Source organism: Camelus bactrianus, chromosome 35, assembly GCF_048773025.1.
Source record: "Camelus bactrianus isolate YW-2024 breed Bactrian camel chromosome 35, ASM4877302v1, whole genome shotgun sequence".
Taxonomy (NCBI): Eukaryota; Metazoa; Chordata; class Mammalia; order Artiodactyla; family Camelidae; genus Camelus; species Camelus bactrianus.
In genome coordinates this window covers 23,843,826-23,858,239 of record NC_133573.1, presented here as the reverse complement: position 1 = coordinate 23,858,239, position 14,414 = coordinate 23,843,826, and the positions used below count along the sequence as shown (strand labels likewise).

At 40.4% G+C, this 14,414-nt stretch overlaps 1 protein-coding gene across 1 annotated transcript in view; it reads right to left on the bottom strand.

Annotated features, from left to right (window-relative positions):
* Positions 1–14,340, bottom strand: part of CDC123 (cell division cycle 123) — a 43,039-nt gene extending 28,699 nt beyond the window's left edge. Inside the window, exons 1-4 of the mRNA XM_010953715.3 lie at positions 14,182–14,340; positions 9,120–9,191; positions 5,233–5,290; positions 4,970–5,002 (exon numbers count right to left, since the gene is read on the bottom strand). Of these exons, the coding sequence (XP_010952017.1) occupies positions 4,970–5,002; positions 5,233–5,290; positions 9,120–9,191; positions 14,182–14,255 (237 nt within the window). The 5' untranslated portion in view covers positions 14,256–14,340. The remainder of the gene's footprint in view (positions 1–4,969; positions 5,003–5,232; positions 5,291–9,119; positions 9,192–14,181) is intronic.
* Between the last annotated feature and the right edge of the window lie 74 nt (positions 14,341–14,414).

Sequence of the window (14,414 nt, the reverse complement as noted above, 5' to 3'; positions counted from 1 at the left end):
GGGACAAGAATACAAAAATACTAACACTGATTCTCTGTAGCCACTTTATCCCTTTTTTAAATTAATTAATTAATTTATTTATTTATTTGGGGGGTGGGAGAAATAATTAGGTTTACTTATTTATCTGTTGTTAGAGGAAGTACTGGGGATTGAACCCGAGACCTCATGCATGCTAAGCATGCGCTCTACCACTTGAGCTATACCCTCCCCTACTTTATCCCTTTATATTTGCTGCCCCCTATTGGGCAACTACAAATACTGAAAAAGTCCAGTAATGAAAAGTTCTTCCAAAAGGGGGAAAAAAAGTTAGAATAGGTCTAGAACAAGCTAAAGTACATATCGCAAATATAAATCAAATGGCTTACACTGACCTCCAAGACCTGAGCCAGTTATGACAGAAAAAACCGTGACAAGAATTGGAAGATTAAAATATGAAAGTTAAAAAAAAAAAAAGGTAATAAACCCCCCAAACTAGATATGAGCGTTAAGGAACAGACTAGCGAGTAGAGGGAGAGGTCAAGGGCGCTGGACGTCCCTTCTTTCCGCTGGGCTGCAGCGGCAGCTGTCCCTTCGTTCTCGGCCAGGCAGCCGCCGTCTCTACCTTCTGCTCCACGTCCTCAGAGCCGCCGTCTCTACCTTCTGCTCCACGTCCTCGGCTTAGATACAGGGAACTACACTGTAGCCATTTTGAGAGACTTTCAAAGCGAGTTACAGCCTTGAGTCTTTCATTTTCCATTCACCTCTCCCCATCAAAAGGAATTATGATTTATGCTAAGCCAGTAATTTACTTATAATCCCCTGAAGTTGCTGGTTTGGCTTCCCTAAAGCTCTCCCCATAGAAACCTCATCCACGATCTACATTAGCAGTATTTTCACTAAACGGCACAGTTGCACAAATTTTACAATATGAAGGGTTCAATCTTTGGAGACAAAACAATATAATTTTCCTATTCCATAACGCTTCACATATAAGGATTGCCTTTATATTTCTGAATTACATTTTATTTTTTCTTTATTATGTAAGTTACAAATGTACAATGCTGTGATTCCCAATTTTTAAAAATTATACTTCATTTAGTTATTACAGAATATTGGCTATTCTGTATTACATTTTAAAAGAGGTTCTCTCAAATCCTCAAATTATTCAACTTTAAGAAATCCTGCCATAAGGATCCTAAAACAAATTGAAATGATAAACAGTTTATGCACTGTACAGAAAAATGTGTGCTTCAGTGGTATGTATACATACCGCACCTTCTGGGTTACCCGATTCTAGCTGGGCCTGCGAGCTAGTTTACAACTTGGTCTGTTACAGGAAGGGATAACCAAGTATTACTTATGGACGTGAAAATTCTATTCTATCTGACAGGAATCTGACTGTCCTTCCTCCAACCTCTCAGGAAGGCAAAACCAGTTCTGCCTCATTTACACATTTACCTCAGTCCTAACCTATAAATATGTCTGTCCTTTGGACTCTCTTTTGAGCCAGTTATGACATCTGCTTGGTTCCCTCGAGTTAAATAAAATCTTCAACATGTATTAAAGAGTTTTATATCTATGTGGGAGTCATGATTCTACCTTTTCCTGAAAATTTTAACAGATTTAACTAGTAACAGGGTTCTTTTAAAGCCTATAGCTCAACGAGTCAATTTTAAATATGCCAAACACCTCAGCTGCCTGAGAAAAGGTTCCTGTTTTAAGTGTGATGAAATCCACATTTTTAATCATATCCGTGGAATTTCTGTGATCCAGACTCACTATTTTTCCAACTCTACCCACCACAGCCCCCTACTCAGAAAGGGCATCTCTTTAAAAGAATTTTTTTTATATAATCATGAAATGTTTCAAATACACAAAAATATATACTTATGTTCCTGGATACATACATTCAACAATTTGGCATATGTGATCCAGACCATTTCTTAAGGCATCACAGATACCAAAGAGGCTCCTAATCTCATTGCTCTCCCCCTAGTCCTTCCCTCTCCCCACAGGAAACCATCATCACAAAACTGAACAAATTCTTCTAGAGCCACAGCTTCACACCTATGATATGTGTACCTGTCCATAAAGTATAACATTCTATAAAACTAACACAACTGCTGTCACTTGATTTGTACACTTTTGATAACTTGCCCTTTGAAATTCACCATTTGTGCTTTTGAAATGTACTCATCTCGATTGTCTATTTCCATTTTTAATTTGGGGGTTTTTCTGTTTCTACCAATGGACTATTACCACTCACCAAAGGTAATTTCCCCACCTTGGATCTTAGCTCACATTCCTTTTGTTGCCCTGTCCAGCAACATCTAGTTCCACCAGTGAAATCCAATCACTTTTTCAATTAACTTTTTACTGCGAAATAATTTCGGGGGGTAGAGTACAGCTCAGTGGAAGAGTGTGTGCTTAGCATGCATGAGGTCCTGGGGTCAATCCCCAGTATTGCCTCTAAAAATAAATAAACCTAATTACCTTCTCTACCAAAAACAAAACAAAACAAACAAAACCTCTAAAAATAAAATAAACAAATTTTAGGATCATTTTGAAATAATTTCAGACTCTTTCATTAAAAGAAGAGTAACAAGAATTTCTGTATCCTTTTCACTCAGGTGTTTTACCACATTGCTTTATGATTCTCCCTCCCTAACCCCTTTCTGTGTATAATTATGCAGGTATGTGTGTATCCATATATGTATATATGTGTGTGTATAAAATGTATTTTCTTTTCCTACACTCTTTTAAAGTAAACTGAAGTCATGATGTCCCTTTACCCCTAAGTACAATACTTCAATATATATTTCCTAAAAAGTAGTAACTTTTTTTTTTACATAACCTAGCCAAATGATCAAAATCAGGGGGCTAACCCTGATACAATAACATTATCTCATCTATAGATTTTATTCAAAATGTGCCTATTGTCCTGATAATGTCTCTTACAGTGAAAGAGAGTTAGAACATGTTCTTCTGGCCCAGATTCAGTCTAGAACAGGGCACTGTGTTCAGCTGTTGTGTCTCTCTAATCTCCTTCCACCCATAACAGTTCCTCTCTCTGCTCATCATCTTTCACGACCCTGACATTATGGAATACTTATGGGGCAGTAATGCCATGTAATCTCCAAAACGCCGAGTGTGTTGGATGCTTCCCATGACTGGAGGCCGGCTGCGCGCTGTTGGCAGGTGATGTGTCCTTCTGTGCTAGAAAGAGGCACATGATGTCAGTTGTCCCATCTCGGATGAGGTTAACTCTGATCATGCTGCCGGCAGGTCTTTCCACTGGAAGGTTATCTTTCCTCTCTTTATAGCTTTATAACTATATAATTTTGGTGGAGATACTTTGAGAATATTCAAATATCCTCATCCAATACTCACCCACTAGTTTTAACACTTATTTATCAATTATTACTATAATGATTGCCCAATGGTGATTTCTAATGCTACCATTCCTTCCACATTTATTAGCTGGTATCCTTTCTACTATAAAGGGCTTTCTCTTCTGCTCCACTTACCTAATTTAATCATTTCCTTGTGTCAGTACGGGGTCATGGATTCTAATTTTAGTCGGTGGTTATACTCCATTACTATCGTTTTGTTATGATACTCAAGTATTCAGACAGTGGGAGCCCATTCAGGCTGGCTTCCGGGTCCTTTTTGTCAGGTCTGCATCCTTCTTACTTTCTGACACAAGTTGGTACAGGTTGATCTTTACTTTCCCACCCCCAGTCTTGAATTCCTCCAAGTTTTGATTCCTTTGAGTGGAGAATGGTACTTACAAACCATGATCAGGGCACTAGGTGTGCTCATTGCCACCATGATGTCATTATGTCACTCCAGGCCTTAGCAAACAAGAGTTTGGTAATTACACACATGTATATTCTGTATCTATCTATCTATACTAGAAAACGTGAGTTGATACTGATCATCCTTCCCATACGGAAGTACTTCTAGATGCCCTTGGTTGTAACTGTTCTCTTGGCTGTGCTGTTCTGACAGCACTTTGTCTTCTGCACCCAAATTGGGGCACCTTTCTCTAATGTCAGGAATCAAATCACATTCATCTTTGTTTACTTCACAGAACCGACTATTAGGGCACTGAATATGGGCGATAACTAACATGGATGTTGAACTGAACAGAATTTTCATAAAAGGAGAGTGACTGATCTGAGTGGTACCCAGAGTCAAACAAAACATGTAAAACTCCCCTTCCTGCGTGTGTTGGTGTGCTTTTCAAACCTAAGGAAATGTCAGCTGAGGCACCTCCACTTTTCTTTTCTTGTATCCTGGACATCATATCTCTTCCATTAACATTAACAGAAGTACCTCTTTATTTAGAACTGTATTAGAATAAACCCGCCCCTAATAATTTCCTTTATTATGCCTTTACATTTATTTGTAGGGAATTTTATAAAAACCTTTCTCTTTTATCTTAACGTATGAGGAGCTTCATTGACCTATCATATTTTTGGAAATAACCTCATTCATTTAAAAAGATTTTAACTAAAACATATTTTAAGTTGAATTTGACAACACACTTATCCTGAAAGACTCAAACATGCTTGAGCAACTTCTACATTTTGATACAAGATACTGGTTAAAGCCACAATCTCTCACTTGAAATAAACTGCAATTTTTATGCCATTTAAATATACTTAAAAAGTGAATATAGATTTTCACTTTGAGTTAGGCTTCACAGATCTGGGAACCTCAGAGCTGAATGTCAGGCTTGATTCTTTCAGAGCTGAGCAGAAGCAAGTCAAGGCATCAACCAAGCACTTGAAATGTTTCCTTTGAAATCAAAGGGGAAAAAAAGAACAGGCTGTACTTGCCTATAAACAGAGATTTAAGTTATTTTTCAAAATAATGAATAAAAACCTGAAATGGTGAGTAAATGAGAATTTAGAGAGATCAGTGCTGACACCTGGAAGTGCCCCTGTGTCGGCACGCAGCTGTCCCCACACCGAGCGGCTCTTACCGTAAGCGTGGCCGTGTTCTCATCATCCGACCACTGCAGGCAAAAGAGGACAGAAACAAAATGTTAAATGTGGAAAGTGCAAGGGCTTCCAAAAGCAGTGCTCTATCTAAAAATGACACATACATGGGAGACGATATGTCAAAGTGAGATTTCTGTGTAATTTCTCACTTTACCGAACGTACTCTAAGATCTTAACGCCGGAACTGTTTCAGAGAGCATTTAAACGGAATGCACTTCTCTACATAAGTTTATTTTGAACCAACCTGTATTTCTTCTGCCTCGTCATCACTGTCTGGCTGAGAACGTGTTGGTGGGTCTTCCCTGGAAGAACATAAGGCAAAAATTGAGCAAGAAAAAGCTTTGGTCCCATCGAGTCATAATTTCAGGCGTGCTTTGTATACATATTAAAGAAACTGCCTGAGAACTGGAGGGTAATGTTGGGGAAAGTTCATCTTTTGAGACAGAAACTGATAAAATCTAACTTGAAATTAATGAGAGTACACGTCCGATAAGAGACGCCGGAACTGGGGGGGGGGGGGGTTGAGAGGCGGAGGGATACAGTTCAGTGGTAGGTCCTGGGTTCAAGCTCCACTGAAAAAAAAAAAAAGGGAGATGGCAGAATAAAAACTTTCGGCCCTCTTCTCAGAAATAACTAGAAACAAGGGAAAGAAAAGCTCAAATTCCACCTCTGAGGACACTAAGACTCACGTCTGCATCCCGATATAAGAGGAAGAGCTGCCCAAGACAAGGAAGTTCAGATGGGATGAAGGAAGCCGCAGAAGGGATCGGCTGAGGAGCTGGTCTACGCAGTTGCGGGAACACCCCCGCGGGCACAGCCCGGAGCCCAGCTCCGACGGCGAGAACAGCGCGCGCGTCCAGCGTCAGGAATCACCCTGGATCTGGACTAGCACCACAGGAGGGCACCGGGGAGAGAGAGAAAGAAATACTCAGGTACGCTGTCCTAGAAGAAGCCAGTGAGCAAAGCAGGCATTGAAAAGGGCCACTTAGCAGCCGGTCTTCACTGCCTGGGGTGACGGAGGGGCAAAGGCTGAAAGACCTCAGAGGGAGGGCCCTGCTCGCCCCCCATCAATACTCATCGATGAAGAACTCACTCACGTCATCCAAGACAAATGCTAATCAGACTAAGGACCAGGACACGATTTATGCCAGGAAAAAGGGAAAGGGAGGGTTCTGGTTGAGCAGGGGCATTTATCTATCCCCATGTTCCCTCCTGAAATGCTACTAAAATGATTTAAAAGATCCCATAGGGAAAAAAAGGCCCAAAGAGGAGACAAGTGCAGAGAAGAGACAATAACCAAAGTCCGCAAAACAGAAAGCCAATGAGGGGTACCCGTGAGCGACAGGTAGAACCCAGAGCTCTCTCATGCATGATGGGGACCATGGCTCTGGGCTCCGAAGAGGGTGACTGTCTAAAGCCCATAAAAGGGGCAGGAAGACTCAGCCAGTCTTCCTCACCTGGCCCAGCCCAGCAGCTAATCCTCCTCTGTAAACTAAATCCTCCTCTGCAAGACTCAAGTCCACAACGCCCCAGAGAACTGTAAGGGGACATGTTAGAACACGACAAAGTCTTCCATGGAAGTCATACTAACAGTGCGGCCTCTAGTCCCCTTCCTTCTACCCCTGCTCCCACAACACAGAGTGATTAGAGGATTCTTCTCTGCAGAGACCGGACAACCCTAGAAGAGAGAACCACAGATGACTATCATCTGAGACTCTTCCATCAACACCTGCTGACAGTTGGCACTCTTAGCCAACAAGCCCCACCCAGGTACACAAAGTTTCCGTGCATGTGTGTCCCTCACTCTTAAATATGAATAAAGGTCTAGAATTAGAAAACTAAAGAAAGGCTCCAAGATAAAAAAAAAAAAAAAGACTTTTTAAAAAGGAGAGAGAGAAGGTACGTGTATGAAATAAAGACAATAAAGGAACCAGATGAAAAACATTTTTAAAAATCATAAGTATCCTGAAAGATAAACGAAGAGAACAGAGGACAAGACAGAACTTGTAGAAACTGAAAACATGGCAGCTGAAATTTTAAGATTCAACAGAATGAATGGCAAAACCAAGGAGATTTTCCAGAAAGCAGAACTAAAAGGACAATAGACAAGAAACGATATAATTCAGAGAATTAATCCAGCAGATCCAGTATCTAAATTATAGGAGTTCCAGAAAAAGAAGCAAGAAAATAAGAGGAAATTATCAGAGACAATATTTTTTAATTGTTCCAAAACTAAAAAATACAAGTCTTGAGAAAGAAAGACCCACCAACTACACGTCACAATGAATGGAAAAAACAAAAACAAGAACAAGAACCTCAGACGATGTACAGAGACTGTCACCACAATTCTTCCCATCTCACTGACCCCTGCTGGGTGACTTTGCTACTTTTCCCATCGAGAAACGGCATCTGTTTCCCGACCCTGTCATTTCAGACTGTCTTCAAGACTCACTGTGACCAACAAAATATAGCACCAGGGACACCACATGATTCTGAGCCTCGGTGTCAAAGGTCTTTCCAGCCGCTGAGCTCACGGGTCTGGAATGCTGCCACCACTGCGCAAAGGCGCTGAGGTGAGTCTGAGGATGAGACCGCGTGGAAAGAGACACCCAGCTGACAGTCAGCATCAACTGCCAGACACATGAGTGAGGCCACCTTGTAACCACCCAGTGAGGTCGAGCCACCAAATGACTACAGCTGCACGAGTGACCTCAGCAAGACTGACAGAGGACTCGCCCAGTGTCGAGAATCAAGGAGGCCCTGAGAACACCAAAAACAGAAATATCATCCAGAAAGGTCCATCACAGATCTACACAGAAGACCCATTGTACAAGTACATATGTACATACATATAGACACAAAATTTACCCCATATATCCATACAAACACATATGGGTAAAATCAGTGCTGTTGAAAACACATGCGGTTCTAACTGTATTTCTAAGTTCATTCATCCAGCAATTGTTCACCAAGCTTCTCTTATGTATCAGGTACTGTTCCAAGAGCTGGGAACAGAGCTCTCCAAGACCCTGTTCTCAGGAAGACTCCATTCTAATAGAAATACTGAGGGAATGACATCAGATGGAAATAAATGTTCCACAAAAAATTAAGGTGAGGTGAGGGAATAAACAGTGATGCGCCAAAATGTGTCAGTCCATTCAATGGAATACTATTCAGCCTTAAAAAGGAAGGACATTCTTACCTGTACCATGGCATCACATACCATGGCATCATGTACCATAACGTGGATGCATCTGGAGGACATTATGCCAAGTGACATAAGCCAGTCAGAAAAGGACAAATATGATTCCTCTTACATGAGGTACTTAGAGGGGCCAAAGCCATAGGCACAGAAAGTAGAAGGGTGGTTGCCAGGGGCTGGTGGAGGGGGAATGGGGAGTTAGTGTTTAACTGATACAGAGTTTTGGTTTCACAAGATGACAAGAGCTCTGTAGATGGATGGTGGTCAGGGTTGCCCAACATTATAACTACTTAATACCACTGAACTGCACATTTTAAAATGGTTAAGATGGTAAATTTTATGGTATGTGTATTTTACCTCAATAAAAAAAATTGTTTTAAAAAGTTCTAAGGGAAAATTATTTCCAACCTAGAATTCTATTTAAAAAAAGAAAAAGAAAAAAAGAGTGATGTACCAGCAAGGGTTACCATTAAGCCATTTTAGAAAGGAAATTGAATGACGAACACTTAACATGACTTTTGAGCAGAGACGCGAATGAAAAAACAGGAACATCATTAAAGTACATAATTCTTAAACTTTTCCAAGTTTGCACTAAAAAACATGCATGGTAATTTCTTTCCTTTTAAACACGGAACTACAGGAACAGAAGAAACGGTTACATTCATTTTCTAAAGGTAGAGATGAGAGGAATTACTCAATTTCACAACTTGTAATTAATGGAGGAGGAAGTACTCAATTTTGAAAATCTTATTAATTGAGCACTGACAAGGGATACAGGACAGAGATCAGCACACAACTTCAAACAGGACAAAAAAATGGAAGAGGATGGGGCCAAAGCCAAAGTATTTATTTTTCATGGTAATTAAGATTTAATCATCACAACGTTTCTTCATGATAAAATTTAAAGATTTTTTTCTGGTATACTTTACCTTCCTGCAACCACCAGAGTTCCATCATCCAGTAAATAATCCTTCACATTCTGAGGAAGTGGAAGAATGATGCTAAAAAACAAAATACACATAACAAAAAAGGCATCACTTAAAAAGACCAACCATAAGCAGAGAGAAAAAATTCCAAACTCGGTTAATTTCTGAATTGCTTATTTTCTTTATTGTAGGAAGCTTTTTTCTTTTTAACTGAAGTATAGCTGCTTTACAATGTTGTGTCAATTTTTGGCATACAGCATAGTGATTCAGTTATACATATTTTTTTTCTTCTCTCCTTTATTTTAATATGAAGTGGGGAATGTTAATGATGCACATTTGGTAGAGGCAGACTAGAAACCAGAATAATATAAATAAATATTGCAGTAAACTAAATTAGGTGCATGTAATTATCCCAATTGTCTTTGTGGTAAAGAAACAAAAACCAGTCAAATCCAAAGAACTGGGCTGACATTTGCAGCAACATGGATGTCCCTGGAGAATGTCATTCTAAGTGAAGTAAGCCAGAAAGAGGAAGAAAAATACCATATGTGGAATGTAAAAAAAAAAGAACATAAATACAAAACAGAAACAAACTCATAGACATAGAATACAAACCTGTGATTGCCAGGGGGAGCGGGGTAGGAAGGGACAGACTGGGAGTTCGAAATTTGTAGATACTGACAGGCATATGTAGAATAGATAAACAAGATTATACTGTATAGCACAGGGAAATATATACAAGATCTTGTGGTAGCTCACAGCGAAAAAGAATGTGACAATGAATACATGTATGTTCATGTATAACTGAAAAATTGTGCTCTACACTGGAAATTGACACAACACTATAAACTGACTATAACTCAATAAAAAAAGAAAGTGTTAAAACAACAACAACAACAAAGAACTGGGGTGAAATCAAAGTATGAAAGCAGCAAGCTCTAAAGAATTGTGAGTACAGGGGTGATATGTCTTTAAGGAACTGGAGACCCGCAGGTATTTGCTTCAACACAGGAAATGCAGGAAAAGAATCAGAAGATTAAGGCATCTGACCATCTTCTAAGATACAGGATGCAAGTAGACTTAAGATCTGGAAGACTTTCTCTGGTTGGCAATAAACGTATAAGGCTAAGAATTCATGATACATTCGGATGAGCTGTGGTGGCATTCTACTCACCTGGGCACCAGAGCTACACAGCTGCTCACCTGGACCTGCTTCAGTTTAATTTGTTTCAGATAACCCTAATGACCGCTGGCCAAGCCACACCTGGTATCACTTGAAAAACGTATGGGATAATTTGCTTTTTCCTCTGTCATAAACAAATGAATCATCAAAAAGTCCTGACACAGATAACTTGAAAGTAATGCTATTACTTTGATCTTGAGGCATATATTTTTAAAATACTGAAAACAAGTATGGCCTGCTTTCAGAGAGAACATCACTGACTTATAACACTGTGCTTCATTTATTTACTGAATAAGGTTTTTGGAACATTACAGATGGTTTTTGTGCACAGAAAAGATTATTCATGGGCTACTTTGGTTTTTTTAATTAATTATCTAATTTATCGAAGTTACTGTTTCACATTCAAAAGCCTACTTCTACAGGCTTTTTAAGTTCAGCTAATTGAATCTTATTATTTTATTTGTAAATCTGGTAAATTTTAACCAATTTCCAGTGAGTCTTTGAAACTTAACAGTTGCTTTAAATTTTTTAGCTCTATTATAAAAATAATCTATTCAGTTTTCTTTTTAAATATGTCAACTGTCTAATTACAGATAAACCTTTCCAAGTATTTAACTCTTACAAAGCCAGTGAATTAAACTATAAGTATAGTGAATCTAAGGTTCCTGGAAACATTCCAGTACTATTTAAAAACTTGAAATTTTTTCTTGTGTATTTTAACGTATTATGGATTCTAAACCAATTACATGATTTAAATTGGAAACACAAGGCCAATCTGTTATATATGCTCATTTAGCCTCAAAATGGCAAATTCTTAAGGATATTAAATAAACTTAAGAGGAAAAAAAAAATCTCCAGTTTGAATTATTTCACTTCTATAACCCTAGTTCTTCCCAGAGTTAAAGCTATTGACTCAACAATGTCATCCCAAGAGAATTAGAGATGAACTTCCCAAAAGAATGGGAAGTTTATCTTCTCAGGGACTGAGACTGAGAGATGCAGTCAAGGATGCTGGTTCCTAGACATTCTCCCGATCTTCCTGACCACAGTGAGAGCAGAGCCCTCTTCTATGTCAAGAACATCTCTCAAGTCCCCAAATCGATGACTCCAGAGTCTGTGTCCTTTGTTTCTGAGTTATACTAATTCTCAAGTTTGATGTGAAGCTGGGCTTTCCCTCCAGGCTGCAACAGACTGGATTCAAAATATCTATTTACTGTTTGATTCCATCCTGAATTCTCTGCAAATTCTTCCTTTTTGGAGGGTCTACAATTCTTACAGGTATAAGCTGACACTGAGTAAGATTCTGCATAGTTCTCGTGAATCCCTGAGCTCTACAGTCATAGTTCTAAGTCACCTTCTTAATGGCACGACCGTGCATTATGTTATGTAAGTCACGGAAGAGATCAAGATGACTCCATTAAAAACCCAATAGCTATGAGTGGGAAAAGATACAAAACAAAAACAAAAAATCATAGTGCAATGTGATAAGTGCTGTACCAAGTGCTACCAAAATTCTGAAGAAAGCCTGAGATCCTGCCATAGACAAGTCGTAGCAGACACACCTGCCCCAAGTAATGAGGCTGTCAGAAAAGCCACTGAAACCCACCGTGCAGCCAAGAATCCACTGAGGCCCGACTGACAGATGTAAAAGAATTTAATGACAAAGTACCCACCCTAGAAAGTGGATATAATTCTATACACACAGACAAGTTACTCTAACGGAATGGAGGTTGAAGGGGTCTTTAAAAGATTATTTAATATAACTTCCGTGTTTGAGGAAAGAAATATCTAGAAAGGTAGAGTGGATGGCCCACAGTCATCTAGCTAATTATTCTTAAGCCTCAGACAAAGTTCTAGAACTTATCAAAAAATGATTCTGTATTCTTAGCTGCGTAATCACTTCTGAACCATGATTAATAAACACCAGATAATAAAGCTGAGCCAATAACCAGAATATGGTCTCTAGGCATTAATGGTGACAATGACAATGACAAATCTAACACAACTCCACCAGGATGGAGCGCAACCCTGTCATATGTTGGGTTCCAGTGGTATCACCACAGAACTAACTAGATTGAAGTTACAGTTTAAAGACAGAGGAAAGAATACTTTAAGGCAACACAGCTTAGTGGTAAGAAAACCTCACCTCTTGGTTTATTTCTCATTCCCAGCTTCATATGAATGGTACACATTTTAAGTGAACTAAAATTATTTTGCTTCAATGGAGCTTTGGTTAAATCCAAAATATTAACAACAAGCAGCTTCGGGTGTGCTTACTACACACCAGAAACAGTAGCAAGCATTTTTAATGCTTTATCTGATTTAATTCCCATGACAATCCTATTATTTCTCAATTTTCCAGATGGGGCTCAGAGAGATTAAGCAATTTGCTCAAGATGCTGGTGGAACCAAAATTCAAAGCCAGACAGATGGCTCTGACTCCAGAGCCCAATTCTTAAACATTATATTTTACTGCAAAGAAATACTAAGCCAGACACAACATTGTAAACTGACTACACTTCAATAAATAAATACATTTTTTTTAAAAGAAAAGAAAAAATACTACACCAAAGGTTACAAAGGTATCTGCACACCAAGCACATGTCGGTTTCGAGTGAAACCCAAGTGAAAATGTCTGACAGGTTCCCAAATATACCTTCTGTCACACCAACAGAAAATAAGTTAACTCCAGTATCACCTCAAACCCAAAGCCTGCTTCAATTATGCAAGATAACAGAGGACCGGCATGTCCTACTGGCAGGTAACGTCTATGTTAGTAAGTCACGTCTGCAGCAGTTGTTGAAGCTCTTCCTTCTGATTTGGTGTGACTTCAGCTATCTTCAAATGCAAAGCTCATCCTCCTCTGAGCTGCTCTAACCTCTATCACACCCTGGATAACCAGAAGCAGATTCAGTGTATGAATAACAGGACAGAAAAGAACTGCCTTTTGAATCATCTCTTTATGCTCTTCCAAATCCTCAGGATTTCAAAAGTCTCCCTCTGTGTATTCACACTCTCTGCACCAAGAATGAAAAGGAACAGACGGCTGACATTTAAATAAGTGGCAATCCAGGTCTAAAAGGGGGGCGGGCAAAATACAGAAAATCCTATCCACGGATTCGCAGTTCTTTATCTATCCGTCTTAGTGCGGGAAAGCCTATCCTTGCAGCACGCTCCAGATGTTAAGACTGCTTTTGAACATTTGGGGATATTCTCCTAGCTGCCTTGCCTACATTACCTTGAGTGACCGGGTGAAGGATGAAACAGTTAATCCTCTGCTTGCCCTGCAAACCGGGCATGGATTCCTTGTCGTGGGCCAGGGAACTAAACAAATACTATTCCACTTCTCTTCCAGGTGGCTTCCATCCCTAACAATACATGAGTATACTTTACTAATGCTTTCCACGTACTCTATCCTACTGGGGCTTCAGAACAGAATTTGAGGTTGGGTCTGTATCCTTGTTCCCATTTGACGGTGACCGAAAGCCTTTAAGTCCCGCGGCGGGTTAGTCAGTGGCAAAGCCCAGACTACCCAGTTCTCCTGGTCACCTCCCGACTCGGGCAATTCTAAAAGCAGTGATGGTGAACCCCCGAGCCTAAACCAGCTTTATCTGCTCCTCAGCCCTTCTCTGACCTTCAGTGAGCCAGGACGCGCCCTCTACTTCCCCAGCAGCCTCCCTATCGCGCAATAGGACGCACAGCAAATATGGATCGAGTTCATTCACCCCCCTCCGTCCCCCCGACGAAATATCCCTAGGAAGTCGAAATCTCGGCACCGGCGCTCCCATCCAGGCCCACGGTCGTCTGGACGGAGGTGGGACTCGCCCCAAATGTCGCAGTCCTTTGGGTCCCTCGCGCCGGCGAAGCCCACTCCTGTCTCACCTCTTGATGGTGAGGCTTCGGAACAGTGGGTACCATGCGGAGAACTGACAGTGCAGCACATGCTCTTTCTTCATCCTCCAGCCGCCGCCGCCGCCGCTTCTCCCTCTCCTCCCAGCACCCTCCCGGAACCCTGGTCTCCCGTCCCGGAAGTGCCCGCCGAGCTGGTTTGGTTCAAGGACACTTCCGGTCCCTTAGGCAAGGAGGAAGGAGCGAAAAGGGAGCCGAGAGAAAGA